General features: G+C 40.0%; 1 protein-coding gene across 1 annotated transcript in view; it reads left to right on the top strand.

Moving 5' to 3' along the window:
• PACS2 (phosphofurin acidic cluster sorting protein 2) overlaps positions 1-17,898 on the top strand; it is a 98,938-nt gene that overhangs the window by 30,030 nt on the left and 51,010 nt on the right. Inside the window, exons 7-13 of the mRNA XM_042461334.1 lie at positions 2,338-2,392; positions 5,123-5,207; positions 8,440-8,499; positions 11,615-11,772; positions 14,233-14,323; positions 15,281-15,355; positions 15,923-16,047. Coding sequence (XP_042317268.1) covers positions 2,338-2,392; positions 5,123-5,207; positions 8,440-8,499; positions 11,615-11,772; positions 14,233-14,323; positions 15,281-15,355; positions 15,923-16,047 — 649 coding nt within the window. The remainder of the gene's footprint in view (positions 1-2,337; positions 2,393-5,122; positions 5,208-8,439; positions 8,500-11,614; positions 11,773-14,232; positions 14,324-15,280; positions 15,356-15,922; positions 16,048-17,898) is intronic.

Genomic DNA, 17,898 nt, shown 5'->3' with positions numbered 1-17,898 from the left:
AGCTGCGTAAAAGTGCCCACATAGACGAGGGCATACTGTATTGTCATATTTTGTCACAAACATGAGAGGCCCATGACTCACTTGAAAAGACATTAATGTGCCAGGAAAGGTGGTGGTGATAGAGAGAAGACCACACCCGATGGCTAGATTAAATTAGGGAGGTCCTGGGCCTGAACTACAGGATTTTAAGCAGAGCAGTGGAGGATAGCCGGGCTTGGAGAGTTCATCCCACAGGATCACATGAATCAAGGCTAACTTTAGGGCATTTCTCAAAAACAATAAACACTTCCTGGCCATTCTTTTTCCACTCTTGAAAGGGAAAGGTGGAAACAGCTGCCCTCGCTGTCATGAGGAAGGCCAGCCGGACTGTTGACACTGCTGCCCATACTCCTGAACAGGGAAGCCTTTAAAATGAGCCTTAAGCACCTAATGTGAATTGTAACAGGAGGAATGAAGAGCCATCGGGGTTGTTTGTAGTGGTTTGGTGTTCAGATTAAAACCCTTGGAGCCCATGAACAAACTCCTGCCTAGCTATCGAAACTCCTTGGATGCCCTTGGTCAAGTCACACTCTCTCAAACATTGAAGAAGGGACTGGCAAAACTCCTCTGAATAAATTTTGCAAAGAACACCCTAGGATAGAGTAGCCATCCCATCAGCCGCAAATAACAACGATAGCCAGAAAAAAGACCTTGCCAACTAGGAAGCAGAACCTTGCTAGTCAAAAGAAGAATAGCTAATACCCCAGAGGACAGGCGACTAAAGGAGGGCGGACTAAAATGGTGAGGATCTGGAAACCATGCCCTATGAGGAGACGACTTAGGGAGCGGGTATGTTAGCCTGAGAATAGAAGGCTAAGAGTGATATGATAGCCTTGTTTAAATATTTGACGGGATGTCATATTGAGGATGGACGCAGGTTTGTGTTTTGCTGCTCCAGAGAATAGGACCTGGAAAAATGGATGCAAGCTACTGGAAAAGAGATTCCACCTCAACATTAGGAGGAACGTCCTGACAGTAAGGGCTGTTAGACAGTGGAAAGCACTCTCTCGGTGTGTGGAGTGGAGTCTCCTTTGGAGGTGTTTAAACAGAAGCTGAATGGCACATCTGTCAGGGATGTTTGATTTTGCGTTACTGCATGGCAGGGAGTTGGACTGGATGGCCCTTGTGATCCTTCCAACTTTATGATTCTTTATTCTATGAAAAATTGATGTAGGATCTGAATGGGCGAGGATTTTGAGGGAGGATGGAAAACAGCTCTATTTTGTGGGTTTTTGGTGCCTTTACTAGACCTTTGCTACAGAAATTTTTTAGAGTATCTATAAGGCTTTGGCCACCAAATACCTGAAACTTAGCATGGTGTGAGACTGAGACTTATATATTTGGACACTCTCCTTGAATAAAGGAGGTTTATCTATTGGCTTAACATCTTAAGGCATTACAGGCAAATTCAAACCTTTGTTCTGAACTCTTGCCGAGCAGCAAGAGCAGCCCAAAACCACTTCATTCCTTCCAAGTACATTGCAGTGAGCAGAATTCTTCTATTTTTGGGGTCTCCCCATCAAGTTGATGATACTTTGGAAGGACAGTGTGAGCAACTTTTACCACATGGGAAGCTGTGGAGGCCTTAATTGTCTGGTCCTGGGCACATTTGAAGCAAAGAATCTGCTGGTGAAAGGGAGTTTGTGAAGCAGAACCATGTTGCCAGACATATATCCAAGGAAAAAGCAAATAGTGGTGTTAAACATGATCTTTGAAAATGAAAAATAATAGCTGGTTTTTAAAAAATTTGCTAGAAGTCTGCTGGCCTTCTCTTTATATTGTGTCCGATGTGATTAAATAAACATAAAGAAACAATTAACTAGACATTTTGGGTGCTTTCAGTACAGTAATAAAAGCATAAATGTTCTGTTCTAGCTGCAAAGAACATTTGAGGTTTGTACTGCATTTCTGAGAATTTATAAAGATGCTTTGCAGTCTTTGTTGCCTCTTGGGGATAGGGAACAGTATGAAAGATTAGTCACCCATATTAATATTTGGTGGTTTATGTTCTTTTATATTCACAGTCTGTGTGCAAAACACAATTTATATGCAAATTACTTTGCACAGGGGATTCATGGATCACCACTTCACGTGACCAGGGGCTTCGATTCAACATCCATGCCTTGCAGATATACCCACTTTGGGATCATTTTAATGTATTATGTGAAGCTTTGTGATAGCTTTTCTTTGTTATTTTTAATTATATTTTTGAACCACTGTACTTTAAAAGGGGGGTTATTGTTCATAAAAGTGCGATCCAATTACTTCTGTGTCTGTCCCTTGCAGACACTATTCTAGAGGAATATGAAGCTTCTCTTCCAGAACAAGAAGCAAGTGATGATGCTGTTCAGGGCAGGTACTGAGAGAATTCTTTCTATTACACTCTTGTCCCGTTAGTGTTTTTCTCTGACAACAATGTCGACTGTAAACTTTGATTTTTATTGGTTGTCTAAGGTCACACATGTAATACTACTGCTGGAGGTTATTTTTGCATTTATTTTATTAAAACATTGATTAGTTGTGCCTTAAATAGCATCTAAAGTGGCTTAGAAATAGAAGAGATCCTGTTGTGTAATCTCTTGCAGGACCATAGCCAGTGTTAGTTAGTTTGCCATCTCAGTCAAAGAACTAGATGACACCTCTATCCTGTAGAAAGTGAACTGATTGACTTTTATTTTACTTCAACCTGGCACCTGTCCGTATCTTTACCCATATCTGGCCACCGCTTATTTGGGGGCACAGGTGCTCTGCGCATTGTATTATGTCCTTTAACAAAGAAAATGGTTAGTGGCTATAGAGCAGTGCTAAGGGGTTACTGCGCCGCCCATCATCTGCCACCCTAGGCAGTTGCTTAATTGTTTCCAATGGAAGATCTGTCCCTACACATTGGACTAATAGGATTCAAATATTTTTTGGTGGCGGTGTGTGAGGGTTTACTGACAGTTGTGGCAAAGCTCTGATGGCCTCTGGAATGGAAAATGAACTGGGGTTGATGCAAAGGAGCTGCCAGCAGTTAAATTACCATCTTAACAATTAGAGCAGCAATTGTGATTCCCATCAAACAAGAGCAAGGGCTGGTTTGACAAAAAAAAAAAAAAAACCTCCCAGTGCACAATGTCTGAATCTAACCCCAGAGTCTCCTAGATGCTTCTCTCTCTAGACTGACTAGTCGTAGAAAGAGATTTTAAATCAGGGATCAGAAGTAGCAGAAATCCCATTTTGCTCTCCCTTCCCTGGAAGTGCTAGCTGAGAACACCTGATAGCTTTCACCTTCCATGCAGAGGTTGGGGGGAAGTTTGATTCCAGGTGAAAATGTCACGTGGACAAGCTCCATAAGATGTTTTTACCCAGGGACCCAGGAGCTTTACTAGGTGTGACTTTATCCCTTTTGGGGGGGAGGGGGGGAAGGTTCTGGAGTATGTGTCGGCCTCATAGCTCCAGGGGTTCCTGAAGAAATGGGTTATCCAGACTCAGTTCTGTTTCACTTTAGCCAAATGGGTTAGATACAGCTTTGGTTACCTTGGTGGATGACCTATGCTGGGAACTGGAGCAACTCTGTTGGTTCTACCGGACTTCTCAGTGGCTTTTGATACTGTTCTTAGTTGTCTTTCTTGGTGGGCTTTGGAGGCACCTGATTTACAGTAGCCCCTTCATGGCTAACAGTATTTCCCCGATCTGTAGTTTTTCCCTTTTTTCATTTTTAATCATTTTTCTGAACCATTCTTCCCATTAGAGATTGAATGCTCTGATCTATTTATCTGGATCACACATCCAAAGGTCAGACAAACTGTTCATTTGCTATGACGGTAGATATTGAAACCTGCTGGTTTCTTCCTTGTATTTTGCTAAGTGGATGACTTCCTTTGTGCTCTCTTACCAAATAGTGCAGCCACTTCTGTTTCAGTCTCTCAAAGGACATACCTCCAGATACTCCCATCCTCTGCTTACTCCTCCCAGGAAGTTCTGATATCATAGAGTAATCAAATTGTAGAATAAAGCAAAGTAAAATAGGGTGGAGCTACTACTTCCCTTGATCTGGACATTATAGCCCTGTTGATGGAACCAAGAATTACATTGGCATTTTTAGCTGCTCCATCATTCTGTTGACTCATATTTAGCTTGTTGTCTGCCAACACTCTTATATCTTTTTACATGTGCTGCTTTCACGTCAGGTGTCACCCCTCCTATAATTTTGCATTTCATTTTCCCTGCCTAGATGTGGTATCTTACATTTATTTTTGTTGAGATTAATTTTGTTAGTTTTGGTCCAGTTCTCCAATCTGTCAGGACCATTTTCAATTTTAATATTGTCCTCTGGGGTATTAGCTACTCCCCCTAAATCTCCAAATTTGATAAGCATGCCTCTTACATCATCTAAGGCAATGGCCCTAGACAATTAGGTCAACAACCAGGAATTATGGGAGCTGATGTCCAAAACATCTGGAGGACCAAAAGGTTGGAAACCACTGATCTAGAATCATAGAATCATAGAGTTGGAAGAGAGCACAAGGGTCTTCCAGTCCAGCCCCCTAAATCATTGAGAAGGATGTTAAACAACAGCAAGCCCAGAACAAAACCCTGAGGCACCCTACTAATCACTTCACTCCAGGCTGAAGAGCAACCGTTACTGAGTACTCTCACCACCAATTACAGATCCACCTGTTACACTGTCTGGCCCATGGTTTACCAGCTTGCCTGCAAGAATATCATGGGAGAGCTTGATAAAAGCCTTACTGAAATCAAGATATACTACATCTACTATACTACCCTGATTGACCAAGTTTGTAACTCTGTCAAAAACATCTACTACACTCCCTTGATTAACCAAGTTTGTAATTCTATCAAAAACAGAGATCAGATTAGTTTGGTATGACTTGCTTTTGAGAAACCCTTGCTGGCTCTTGTAATCACTGTATTTCTTTCCAAGTCTACACAGACTGATTGCAGTCTAGGGGTCTAGGAGTGAGAAGAGCAGGAATCACATTCTTTGAGTGAGTCCAGGGAAGCATAGCAATCTTCAAGCATTTATGTTTCCTTTATTTCATTCTTCATTATTGAAACGATGTTCATTTTTCTTTTCTGTTCAGGATTTGGATGATGATGAATATGAATTGGGGAAGCCAAAGAAGCAATGGAGATCGATAGTAAGAACAACATCCATAACCAGGGTTGGTGGAAATTAATTTTACTAACATTCAGGAGGATATAGACAAAATGTGCCATTTGAAACTGTTTGAGCTAGATATAATGCTCTTTTTGGAAAAATGCAGAACAGTCAGTGGCTATATCGGTTGTATTTATATTTTTGATTTGTTATTTTTGTGAACTGCTTTGGACATAATGGATATGGGAAACAGTGTACAAAGAAAACGACCAAATTGATCAAAGTAGCTAAATTCAGTCTGGAGACACATCGCCAGGATCGTTAGATAAGCAAAGCAAGCTAACCTATTTTGGATTGCATTTTTATTCTTCCTTTTCTCCAAGGAGCTTTATTGCCTATACAGCTTAGGTCATAAATTGTGCTTTGAGAGACCATGGTCCAAACACACTGAAATAATCCAGTTTGAGACCTTTTTAACTGCCCTGGTTCAATACTAGGGAATTCTGGGAACTGTAGTTTAGTGAAACATTTAGCCTTCTATGTCAGAGAGCTCTGGTGCCACAGTAAATTAAAATTCCCAGGATTTCCTAGTACTGAGCCAGGGTAGTTAAAGCGGTGTGAAACTGGATTATTTCTGCAGTGTGTTTTGGACCCATATCTCTCCTTATAGGCCTGCCCAGGTGCTTAGAACTTAGAAGGAGAGATCCTTCTCTCAGTCTCACCACCTTCATAGGCACAGCTGAGAATAGGCAGTTTTTAACAGTCATCAATAGTTATGCTTAATCTTAGCCAAAAGGCTGAGAAACGATAATTAAAGATGAGGATAAAATTCTTCTGTCTACAGTTTTACCTCCTCCAGTGATTCCAGTAGTGCCATTCAATTCCAGCCTCATAATGCCCTAGAATTGTGCGGCATATGGGCATTCTAGGCAAGCAAAATATGGGCCTGGGCTTATGTTATATATTATATCTAGCAGAATAAAATAAAGCAGAAAGACCGAAGGAAGCTTCAGCCATTGCAAATGGCAATCCCTGGCAAATTACTTTTGCAGTCCCCTTGAAAAAAAAGCTGAATTTTGCACACACATCTCACTTTTCGCTACTGCATAGTTCAAGGTGTTTTACCCCAGGTGAAATATACTTTGACAATTATATATGTATACCATTGTTAATTTGTAGCTGTTGCTGTTGCAACTGTTATATATTAGGCCTCCTTCTTTCCCCCAAAGGAAAAGGGCCATATTTGAGCATTTACTCTTACAATAACACTCAGGTTGGGGGAGGAGTGATTTTGGTGAACTTATTAAATAAAACTCTGGCACTGGGTATAGGCCTCTACAGGGTAGCTCAATCAAAACAGACCTTGGCAGTTAGTTGAGCTTCATGGGCAGGAGTCTGATGCTGGACAGCATTCGGCACTTTTAAATCCATGTTTTTCATATCACACAGGATACAATCAGACTATTAGTGATAATCAAAATTAGTGTCATGGGTTGGAGAGTTTAGAAAAATGGTAAGTAGGCTACTAAATAAGGTCTGGTTTTGTTTCTGGTTTGTTTGCCTTTTTCTTCTTTCCTTTTTTATTTTGTCTTTGGTTGCAGTGTGGGTTGACTATTTTATTGGAACTATCTGAAATTATTTGATGTATTGTCCACTTTCTTGTCTAAGCTTGTGAAGACACAGTGAGTTGTTCTGTAAAGGGTCTATAGTCTTGTCTGGTTTCATTTGCAGAAGGGTTTTTTGGGGTTCCTTTCTGCCTGTGCAATAATATAGAAACAGCACATCAGAAATCAAGGTGATCACTGGCAGACTAACGTTTGCCTCAATATGGATGGCAGTTTTCTTATGATGCAGACATTCATAATTTAGGTTACAAACTAGATGCTTAAAATAGTGCTGTGTTCCCCATGAAATGTTATCTGTCCCTCCCTTCATTCTCCAAGAATGATGTACATCATAGATTGCAGCATGGATTCCTGGTTTATTTGCATAGATGTAACAGACGATAATGATATGAGAGGAGAGAACTTAATTTTTAGTTTTAGTGCCTTCAAACTTTTTGTTGGAATGCAAAACATTATATGAGCTTTTTGCCGAGAGAGTGGACTTTTGATGAACTGAAGGGCTAAATGGTCTTGTGACTTTATGTTGAGGATGGCTAACCAACTAATATAATCATATAGTTCTGTTGGACATCTCTAGAGGCACAGAAATATTTAAACAGATGAATTTAGGTGGTTGGGAAGTACTATTGAATGGAGTTGCATGGTATCACTGCAAAAATAGTAGTAACAGCAGTTAGTAATGAATTAATCTTATTCCACCAAAAAACTGCAAAGTAGATTGTGTGTGCAAAATAGATTGCACAAATACACTTGGATAGGTGAACGAAAACCAGGCTATGCTTGTCCTCTCTCTGGGTGTCTCCAGGCCCCAATCATGAAGCAAGGCCTGGCATAGCCTGGAAACATCCCCAGAATAATACAAATCCTTAAAATCCAACTTCAAAGATTCAAGGTCACATGGGATATAAAAGGGCAACATTATATAAAAACAGGGATGGACTCAGAACAAAGAGATACCTTCATTGCACCAGTTCGATCATTGAAAGGGAATCATATTACACAGGAAGACCCACTTCTGCTCCAATGTTATTGAGATAAGATATAAGATAAGATATAATATGTTTAGTACAGCACACAAGCACCTACCTTAGTCAAATTGACTAGACCTTGTCTTGCATGCCCATTCCAGTTTGGACTAGTGCCTATTGTTTGTGCTCAGCTGCTCCAAATCTTGGATGGGAAGAGATGGGATTTATCCCATCCATCAATTCAGTGATAAGTAACACTGACTCAGTGGTTTATGAGTAATTTTAATGTATTAATTGAGGGGAAAATAGTGTGTGTACTGCAGATGTGGGCAACCTACAGCCTTTGGGCAGTTTTGTACTCCCTGAAGCAGTTACCATTGTCTTAAAACCTCCCTAATTCTAGAACCATATCCTTGGTTTAGAAAAGGGTTACTCTCTCAGAGATATTTGGGAACATCTTTTAATATGAGGCTTGTGCTGCTCATGGGTTCAGTAGGCTGTTTTTCACAAGCAGAAGGGGGGGGGATAGTATACTGCTGAAAAACAGCGTTGGCAGTCTGCAAGAGGATCCAGTGGCCAAATTAACTTCATACCCATCAAAAGTACTCAGTCCAGGTGTTTTGTAGTAGTTATTCACAACAAGTTTTTTCTATAATGTTTTACTGATTTATTTTATATTTATATGTTGTATTTGCATTTATAGCAACAAAACTTCAAGCAAAAAGTGGTGGCACTGCTGAGAAGGTTTAAAGTAACTGATGAGGTAAACTAACTCCTTTTGCTATTTCTTGAACCTACCTTTACTTCTGTTTAGGCTTTGCATAATCTGGCAGGCCAATAGCACTTTCATAAGATGTTGCTACACCAATGAATTGGTTTTAAAAAGGTTGTAATATCCAACATTTAATTCTTCCATATGAAACTATCAGTCTTGTATAGGTTCATTAGTAACATTGATTCAAATGAACCATCAGGGCTACCTTTGAAAATTGTCCTTCTCCTGAACAAGAATAGCAAAAGTTTAAGATTATTAACATCTTTATTTTGCATAATGTAAGTGGTCAGTACAACGTAGGTGCCACCTAACAAATTTAGTAGCCTTTGATAGCCTTTCTGCCTTAGGCCTAATCTAATTTCTAAACCCAAACATTTAATCAAAGCCATTTAGATGATGTTGATCCAGCAGTTGATTTAGTAGGCCTAACAACTGGATTATTACTTCATTTCTCTTTGTTGAATCCAGACTGTCAGCTGGAACAGACTGGCAAGAATGGGCGGCTTGAAGTTACCCCTGCCAAAAACAGATTGGGGCCACGACAAACACATGTGGAAAAGATCTGCTCCTTTTTGGGCCAGTGAAAAGTTGGATTTTGCAGCTCTGCCGAAGCCCAAAGCTGGATTCAAGACGCTTCGGTGGCGTGTAAATGCTGTGCTGCCGCAGTGTCTTGAAGCTGTCCACGGCTAGGTGGCCATCTAACATCTGGGCAGCTTCAGTGCATAATGGGAGCATGCAGTGTACAGTATAAACATTGCGCTCCCAAGCTGCTCAGTCACCAGCTTTAAAGGGCCATCTGTTTCAGCCCCAAGTTGGTTAAACTTGGTTCCCACTGAAATCAATGAAATTGAATTTGTCCCATGGACTTCTCCTTACTCTGAAACTGGGTCTCAGTTTCTGTAAGTGAAGATGTCCTTGGCTACGTTAACAACCAAAGCTTAGTGATCAGTTTTGATGGGGAGTTGCAGGGGGCGACTTCTGCCTGATCTTAGCATTTCCCTAGACCATGGGGGGGGGGGGACGACTGTAGGAGGCTAGGATGCCACATTAATTCCCACCCCTCACCCCAGGAGAACTTTGCAGGCTGCACCCCTGCCTAAAACCTAGCAAAAAAGTTATTTCCAATTTCCCCCCTAATGTCCTCTGAAGAGTGTGAATGTAATTTCCCGCTACTTTATGCCTGGGCTACTTTATGCCCGAGGAGGCCTTTTTGCTTCTGGTCCCCCCCCCCCCGGCTTCCAGAACCTTCAGCATGTGGTGAAAATGCCCCCACACCTTCTGGAGTGCATTTTGGGGCAATTTGTTTTGATTTTTTTTATCCCCAGGGGGCCCCTTGGCTGCATTTTGCCCACCACTGTCGTAGACAGTGTTCAGATGCTTTTGAGTAGCAGTCTTATAAGCAGATCTTGTTCAACTTGGAGCTTGTTTCTTTGTTAATCCATTGTTGTAATCCATTGTTTACAACAGTCCAAAGTTGATCCAACAAAACAGTTTACCAAGTAGTTGATAATGGTAAAGAATAAAATGGATCAAATATGAAATAATCTTATGGAGTATATATTGTTCTAATATTACAGTGGGGTGGGCAAAGGGTAATTCTCCAGATGTTGTGGGACTGCATCTTCCAGCATTTCCTTACTGTTGGCTATTTTGGTTCAAGTTTATGTAAGCTACAGTCGAACAACATCTGGAAGTACACACTTTGCTCACTCCATGCCACATACACAGAAGGATAGGCTTAATTCATCATTATTAGAAATGCCAAATTTGGGCAAATCTGTACTGAGCTGGCCTGATTTGGAAAGATTCAGAGAATATCTGAACTGATACTTTCAAAGTGGTCCAGATGAAGTGTGAGTCCTCTCAGTGTTCCAATAGAAAATTTAAGGGACAAACAATCTAAACTTATTGGTGGTTAAAAGTTTCTCTAGAATTCTACAGGGTTAGATCCCATGAAAATATCGAGCAGTAGGCAAGTGAAAAGCAACTTTCTGACATCAGTCTTTTGAGCTTCTCAAGACTTCCTTTGGCACGAACTGTCTAGAATAGGGTGGGCTGTGGCTGGAGCAGAGATTGGGAATTGGGTAGAATGGAATCCCAGCTTGCAGTGCCTCAGTTTTAGAGGTTGGTAAGGAGGGGGAATTTCCTTTTCTCTACTTTTGTGTGCTTTTGCCAGGATCGTACCCATTATGTTTTCCAGCTGTCTTAAGTGCATCAGGACTTTAAAACATAATTTTCTTGGGAAATTGAAGAAAGTGTACAGTAAGCTTGTGGGTCACATGTGTCCCCAGGGCCCATATCAAAAAAATGTTCTGCAATTTGTTGGCAAAAATGTTTTTAGTGACATCTAGGACATTTAGTAGACATCTTTGCCATATTGTTGTCCCACTGCAGGCCATTTTCGACCCAGGGTAGACCATTAAAAAAAACAAAAGCAAGAACTCCAGAACTCAAAAATACATGGGAAAAATGCTTCCCGCACCCTCAGACGGTATTTGGAGGTATTTGGGATAAAGAAACATTTTGACTTTCTTTTATCAGGGGCATATGGCCCTTCCAGTTATCCTAGGAAACTAACACTGAATCCTAGACTCCCAAAGGTGTCCATGCCTGGTCTACAACTTGCCTAGGCTTCTCAGTCCACTAATAAAACAGATCTTTTCACTAGCTTTCCCTCTAAATTGTAGGCTTCCTGTGCTTAAACATACTTTGTCTTTTTTCATCATTGACTTCAACATCAATTGGCCTTTTGGGTTTTTTAAACATTGAAAAGCTATCCGTACACATAGTACATTCATTTTCTTTTCATTAAACAGTTTCTTTTTTCACACCTGTTTAGAATTCTGTTACTTGATTTGCCTCCTTGGTTCTTTCTTATTATAAAGATGCTTCTCTGCCTTGTTTCCACTTTATGAACTGTGGTTTCCAGAACTAAACTTTACATGTGGTCTTGCTTGAATTCAGTAGAACATCACTATCACTTGATAAGTTTTGAAATAGTGGCTTGGACCCTAAGGAATTTGAGATAGTTCTTCCTTTTCTCAGCGTCTTCCATAGCCCAACCTCACTACTTGTTATCTGTTGAACTGCCTGTTGTATCTAGGTTTTGGATTCTGAGCAAGATCCAGCTGATCATGTCCAAGAAGTAGAAGAAGATTTAGACCTTCTCTATGACACACTTGATATAGATAATCCCAGCGACAGTGGCCCTGACATGGAAGATGATGACAGTGTCCTCAGCACTCCTAAACCAAAGCTAAAGTAAGAGGATTTGATTTGATTTCTAATGGCAATCTTTCTAATTCAGCAGCCTTGTTGTCTGCTAGGGTGAGAAATGTTTCCCCAGCAGAGTGGAAAGTTAAAAGAAGCTCCTGACATTTGTCTGTAATACAACAGGTTTACTATCCAAAGTCTGATAAAGAGAAATATCACTGTCCAGGGAGGGCTGTAGATCTTTGAACAGTGATCTTTAAGGTCTGCCTGCAGTAGTTATGGTTCAGACTTGTCACACTGGTTTTTTTTGGGGTGTGTGTGTGTGTCTGGTTATTGTAGTTTTAGAAATGTTGGATTGAACCCCCCCCCCCCAACTGAGTCACTGTCGGGTCAGAACAAAAGTAGTTGTATTAATGGCTAACAGTTTTTTGTAGTGTTCTGGTTAGAAGCATCTAGGCACATACAGTGGTCAGTAGGTTTCTTCCTCAATTCTCAAAAGAATATTCTGAATTGTTTTTTGTGGGTTTTTCAGGCTATAAAGCTGTGTTCTAGAAGAGGTTTTTGTCCGATGTTTCGCTAGCAGCTGTGGCTGGCATTTTCACCTTATCTGAAGATGCTAGCCATAAGCTGCTGGCGAAACATCAGGAATAAACTCTTCTAAAAAATGGCCTCATTGCCCAAAAAACCCCACAAAAAATTATGGATGGCTGCTGTGAAAGCCTTTGACTGTACAATATTCTGAATTGCTTGAGGAACAGGTTCCTCCTTTGATCAGTGGACAACATCAACCAATTTTAGTTGTTCTGGAAGGGGAATTATCTTTTCCGTACCTGCGATCAGCCCTGCCTAGGGTCAGAGATGCAAGGGTTTTTTTTGTTGTTTTTTTTTTTTTGGCTCTTCATCATTTTAGTCAGGGTGGAAAGCACTGGGACAGCTGAAGTGAGAGAAGCAACGTCAAGAGAAACCAGTTTACTAGTGTGGCACAGAAGATTAATGATATCACTCAATTAGCCAGACATAAGTACTAAGAAAGTTTCTAGAGCAGATCAATAAACAGAGGGTCTACAGATATTTAGAAAAGAATGCCATAATCACAAAAATCAACATGGGTTTCTCAAAAACAAGTCATGCCAGACTAACCTTGCCTCTTTTTATAAAATTACCAGCTTTGAAGATGAAGGTAATGCAATGGATGTAGCATATCTTGGTTTAATTAAGGCCTTCGACAAAGTTCCCCACAATATTCTGGAAAATAAAGTAGTAAAATGTGGGCTAGACAATGCAACTGTTAGGTGAATTTCTAATTAGTTGACCAGCCAAACCTAAAGGGTGCTCGCCAGTGGCTCCTCATCATCCTGGAGAGAAGTGACCAGCGGGGTGCCAACATATTTATTGATTACTTGGATGAAGGAATAAAGGACATGCTTATCAAATTTGCAAATAATACCAATTTAGGAAGAGTAGCTAATACCCCAAATGACAGGATCAAAATTCAAAATGATCTGAACAGATTAGAAATCTGGGCCAAAACTAACAAAATGAATTTCTACAGGGAGAAATCTAAGGTATTATACTTAGGCAAAAAGATAAAAATTAATTTAAAAAAGAGATTCCACTTCAACATTAGGAAGAGCCCCCCCCCCCCCCCGACTGAGAACTGTTCAACAGTAGAATACAGTCCCTCAGAGTATGATGGAGTCTCCTCCTTTGGAGGTCTTGAAGCAGAGGCAGGATAACAATCTGCATGGCAGGGGGTTGGACTGGATGGCCCTTGAGGTCTCTTCTATCTCTACGATTCTATAATCCATATGGAATGGTTCTTTGCCTCACTCACTCATATGCATCTGCACTGTAAAGTTGAAGAAGCTATCTATCATCTGTACACTTGTGATCTCCAAGCTCCAAAGAACATTGCATTACTATGGCCTAGAGCAGTGATGGTGAACCTTTTAGAGGCCGAGTGCCCAAACTGCAACCCCAAACCCACTTATTTATTGCAAAATGCCATGTCCCTCTGGCTTTCTAGTAACAAACTCTGGCAAACTCTGTGCTGGGGTGACGGCACATGTGCCCACAGAGAGGGCTCTGAGTGCCACCTCTGGCACGCGTGCCAAAGGTTCGCCATCACTGGACTAGAGAGTCTTTCCTGGATTCCTGAATGTTTGGATTCATTTTCTGATTTGTGGGGTAGAAACAAACCAGAGAAAGAGATGTACCCACTGCCAAATGAATCAATAAATCAAAGGTGGATTAAAGCTCTGTAGTTTATTTAGCAGTTTTCACTGCAAATGAGAACAGTCAAGCAGTGTCCTGTGTTAGTGGTGGAGATAATTGGGCTATTGATTAATTTTCATGCTTTTAATCACCCATTTTCGTCTAGTGTCATGAGGAGTGGGGGGGAACGACAAATGTATCTTATGCACACAGCCTCTGGAAGTTATAGCTGTAGTTATATTTTGAGACTCATAGGAAATCAGTGCTACCAGTATTTTTGCATTCCTCCTTTAGACCTTACTTTGAAGGCTTGTCACATTCAAGCTCTCAAACAGAAATTGGAAGCCTCCAGAGCGTCAGAAGCCAGAAAGAGCCACCCAGTCCTGTAAGTCATGCCTTCAGATTCACATTTATTTATATCTAAAAATAATTAAAAGCAGTTGATAGTTACGTTAATCTGAAATGAATTGCAACATCTTAGTACATATGTTATAACTATGCTATTCTGTAGATATATGGATTTCTTCTTTATCTGTAAAGCCAGGGCGTTTTTAAAGTAAATGTCAGACATTTGTAATTTATACTATGTAAATGGGAAGTCTTCTTGTTGTTAACTGCTGTCAAAGTCTTTGGCTTATGGAGACCTTTTGAATGAGAGACCTCCAAGTCCCCCTGTTATCAGCAGTCCCACTCAGGTCTTCCAAATAGAGCTATGGCTTCCTTCCCTATCCATCTGCAATGTGGTCTTCCTCTTTTCCTACTGCCTTCTACCTTTCTAAGGCATTATTGTCTTTTCTAGTGAGTCATGCCTTATGATATGTCCAAAGTACAGCGAATCCTTGGTATGTACTGGGGTTTGGTTACAGGACCCTCCATGGATACCAAAATCCCATTATTTACTCTGGTATTGTAAAATGATGCACCTTATATAAAATGGCAAAATTAAGGTTTTTAAAATTTATTTATTTTAATGTTTTCAATCTGTGGATGGTGGAATCTATGGGTGCAAAATCCGTGGATATGGAGCACCGATTGTACAACAATCTCAGTTTAGTCATCTTGGCTTCCAGGAAGAGATCTGAAGAGAATTTTGCCCCTTCCTAGTTGTGTGAAAAGCTTTGCCATACAACTGCATTGTTCAACAGAAAATGCAGCATACTAAATTTTATGGCGGGGAGGGGGGAATGCAAATTATTCCATTTCATTAACTTCGTTGATCCTGCATAGATAAAAGGGTATCTGCAATATTATGGCAATGTTACTCAGCAGTTCTCAGAACTGGGTTGTTCAAGAATCAACCAGAAGTTGCACTTCTTATGTTATTTATTCTTGTTCAAAACAGGTAGAAGTGCCTGAAAATAACAAAAATATTGCAAGTAAACAGCCAGCAGATAGCACCTCTGACACTGTGTGTTATGTAAGTACAGTTGCTTTTTTCAGTCTCTTTCCAGTTGAACTCCAGCTGAAGTTCCTGAGGATTTTTGCCTTCCTTCCTCCAAATCAGATTTTTTTGAATCTTATATTTTAGATTGTAAGCCTAAGGGCTTACAGTGGTAAAAGCATGTAGTGCCAAAATGTCAAATATAGAATGCATTTGTAATGCTGGAGACCTCGGATAGACTGGGACTTCTTTTGGCATATTGATTATAGTAGAAACTCTGGTCAAGCTGGAACTGTCACCTTTATTCAAGCTGGGCAGACGCTTCAAGGTGATGCAAAGTTTAGTCCACACAGAATAGCAGCATCTTTCTGGGACTTCAGGCAGGGGTCTTTCATAGCCCTGCTAGAAGAGACTCAGATTATATCCAGGAACTTCTGCATGCAAAACATGTGCTCTGACACTTAGTGACTTAACCTTTCCTTTTAAATCTTTTAACGAGAAATCTTTTGTTGTGTCTTTGTTACATTTGCTGGCAAAATACAAAAGCAAACTTTCGTGTGCAGGATGTTTTCTCTCATGTGTTTTTCATTTTTTACAAAATAGAAGACTCAACAAGAAGATGACAACCAAGAAACAGAACAACTGTCCTCTCTGGATATCTTTATTGAAAAGCTTCCACCAAGTGGCAGAATTACAAAGACAGAATCTCTCATAATTTCTTCCAGCAGGTAGCCTGCCTATAAGCAGCAGCAGCTAGCATTTGTCTCTTGTCTAGAAACAGGTGACTCATTCCTTTTGATTTGTGGCAACTCAGTGCTGTTTTAAATTGTTTCCAGTCAAACTCTAGCTTTTTTAAAGCCCTCACATGGTTGTCCCAGTATTCTGTTCCATGTGTCATATGATTCCCAGTCTTACAGCCTGGTGACCAACCTGCTTTTTAAATCTGTCCCTCAAAACAAAACCTTTTTTTAAAATCCCTCCAAATAGAGACAATGTCTTGCCAGTAAATAGCTAAAAAAAATTTTTTTTTCAAAATCATTGGCCAGACGCCAGTTAAATTGTGAGACCTTCTTTTTTCATCATAGAGATTAATGAAACTATAAATAATTGGATTCTGTTGTTTTCTGTAAAGTTTGACCCTAAAACACCATAAATCCTGTTGCCCAGATTGACAGTAGGGAATTTCAGAATAGTCACAATTTTTCTCATGCTTGATGAGAAATAATGTCTTGAGGTACCTCAATGGAAAAAAAAACTAATGCAAACTTTTTCAACTTTTTTTGGCAACTTTTAAATAAAATAATAAAAAAAAATTCCTGCAAATTTTTTTATTTCTGCAAAAAAACTTCCTTTTTTTTGCAGAAAAATTCCAAAATGTCAAAAATAATTGGAATATGTATTTTCATAGGGCAGGGGAAAACGTTTTGCTATTTTTTGTTCTTGCATGTAAGAACAATAGAGGTGAAGGTTTTCATCTCAAGTGGACAGTGGCAAATAGCTGCACAAGGCAGGTTTCTCTAGCTGTGCAGTTCTCTAAAGAACAGGTTTCTTTGGAGAAGGCCCTGTACCTTGGAGGCTCTGAAAGCAAGTGGATATATGCATATGTGGGAGAAAGTAGTCTGCAAATATTCCTTGATCCAAAGTCAAACAGGAAAATCACTGAATTGTGCTTGGAATGTAGTAGAAAATCAGTTTAACTTCTTGAGAACCGTTATAATACATTTTCTCTAGTCAGTTTTATTAACATCTCGACTTCCATTTTCTAGACCAGTTCCAGTTTCCAAACATCTCCAAAGCATTAACAACTAGTTGGAAGAGGCTTAAATTTACAAATGCAGTGTAGAAAGAAACAAGTGATCATTTCCAGATTTGCAGTTTCATGGGGTTCAACTCTTTAAGATGTAACCACTGAAAATACAGGGTTGCATCCAGTGCATTGAGAGAACAAGGGAATGTGCATATGAGGAAGAGGATTCCTAGCCCACCAGAAGCGCTCTGTGATCTTGAAAAACCATGTCCTGAGGACTTGAAGGGCCTTAGGAAAAAGTTTGAATGTGTGAGAGGCTGTAGTAGTAAGGGCAAGGCACCTTGCAAAGACAGAACATTGATTGGCTCAATGTATGTAGCAACTCTAAATTAAAATAAGGCCTAATTTCTCTATTCTATGTGTTTCATTTTAATGAAAGGATGCCTAAAAAGGTAGAGCAGATAATATCCATGATCGGGTGTGGAAGGTAATTCTTGAGGAAGATACCCTTGGAAAGTTTGAATACAAAAAATAATTAAGCTTTTTGGCTCCTTAGTGAAAGTATCTGAGCAATCTCAGACTGGAATATGCAGTGAATTTAATTTAACAAGATTCCTATTAACTACTGGGCTCAATTCAAACCATTGCTGTTTACCCTGAAAACCTATAATGTACCTCAGATATAAATTCTTAAATGATTCTCAAACTAGTCTGCCTGCAACTGAAGCCTTTCTCCAAAAGCATCTCCATTAGAGGTGAGGTTTATTGCAGGAACACAAATAACTTTTCCAATTGGTGGTGCCAACTGTCCTCTCCCAGAGAACTATGCCTA

Source organism: Sceloporus undulatus, chromosome 4 (genome assembly GCF_019175285.1).
Source record: "Sceloporus undulatus isolate JIND9_A2432 ecotype Alabama chromosome 4, SceUnd_v1.1, whole genome shotgun sequence".
Lineage (NCBI taxonomy): Eukaryota > Metazoa > Chordata > Lepidosauria > Squamata > Phrynosomatidae > Sceloporus > Sceloporus undulatus.
This window is presented reverse-complemented; position numbering and strand designations above follow the sequence as displayed.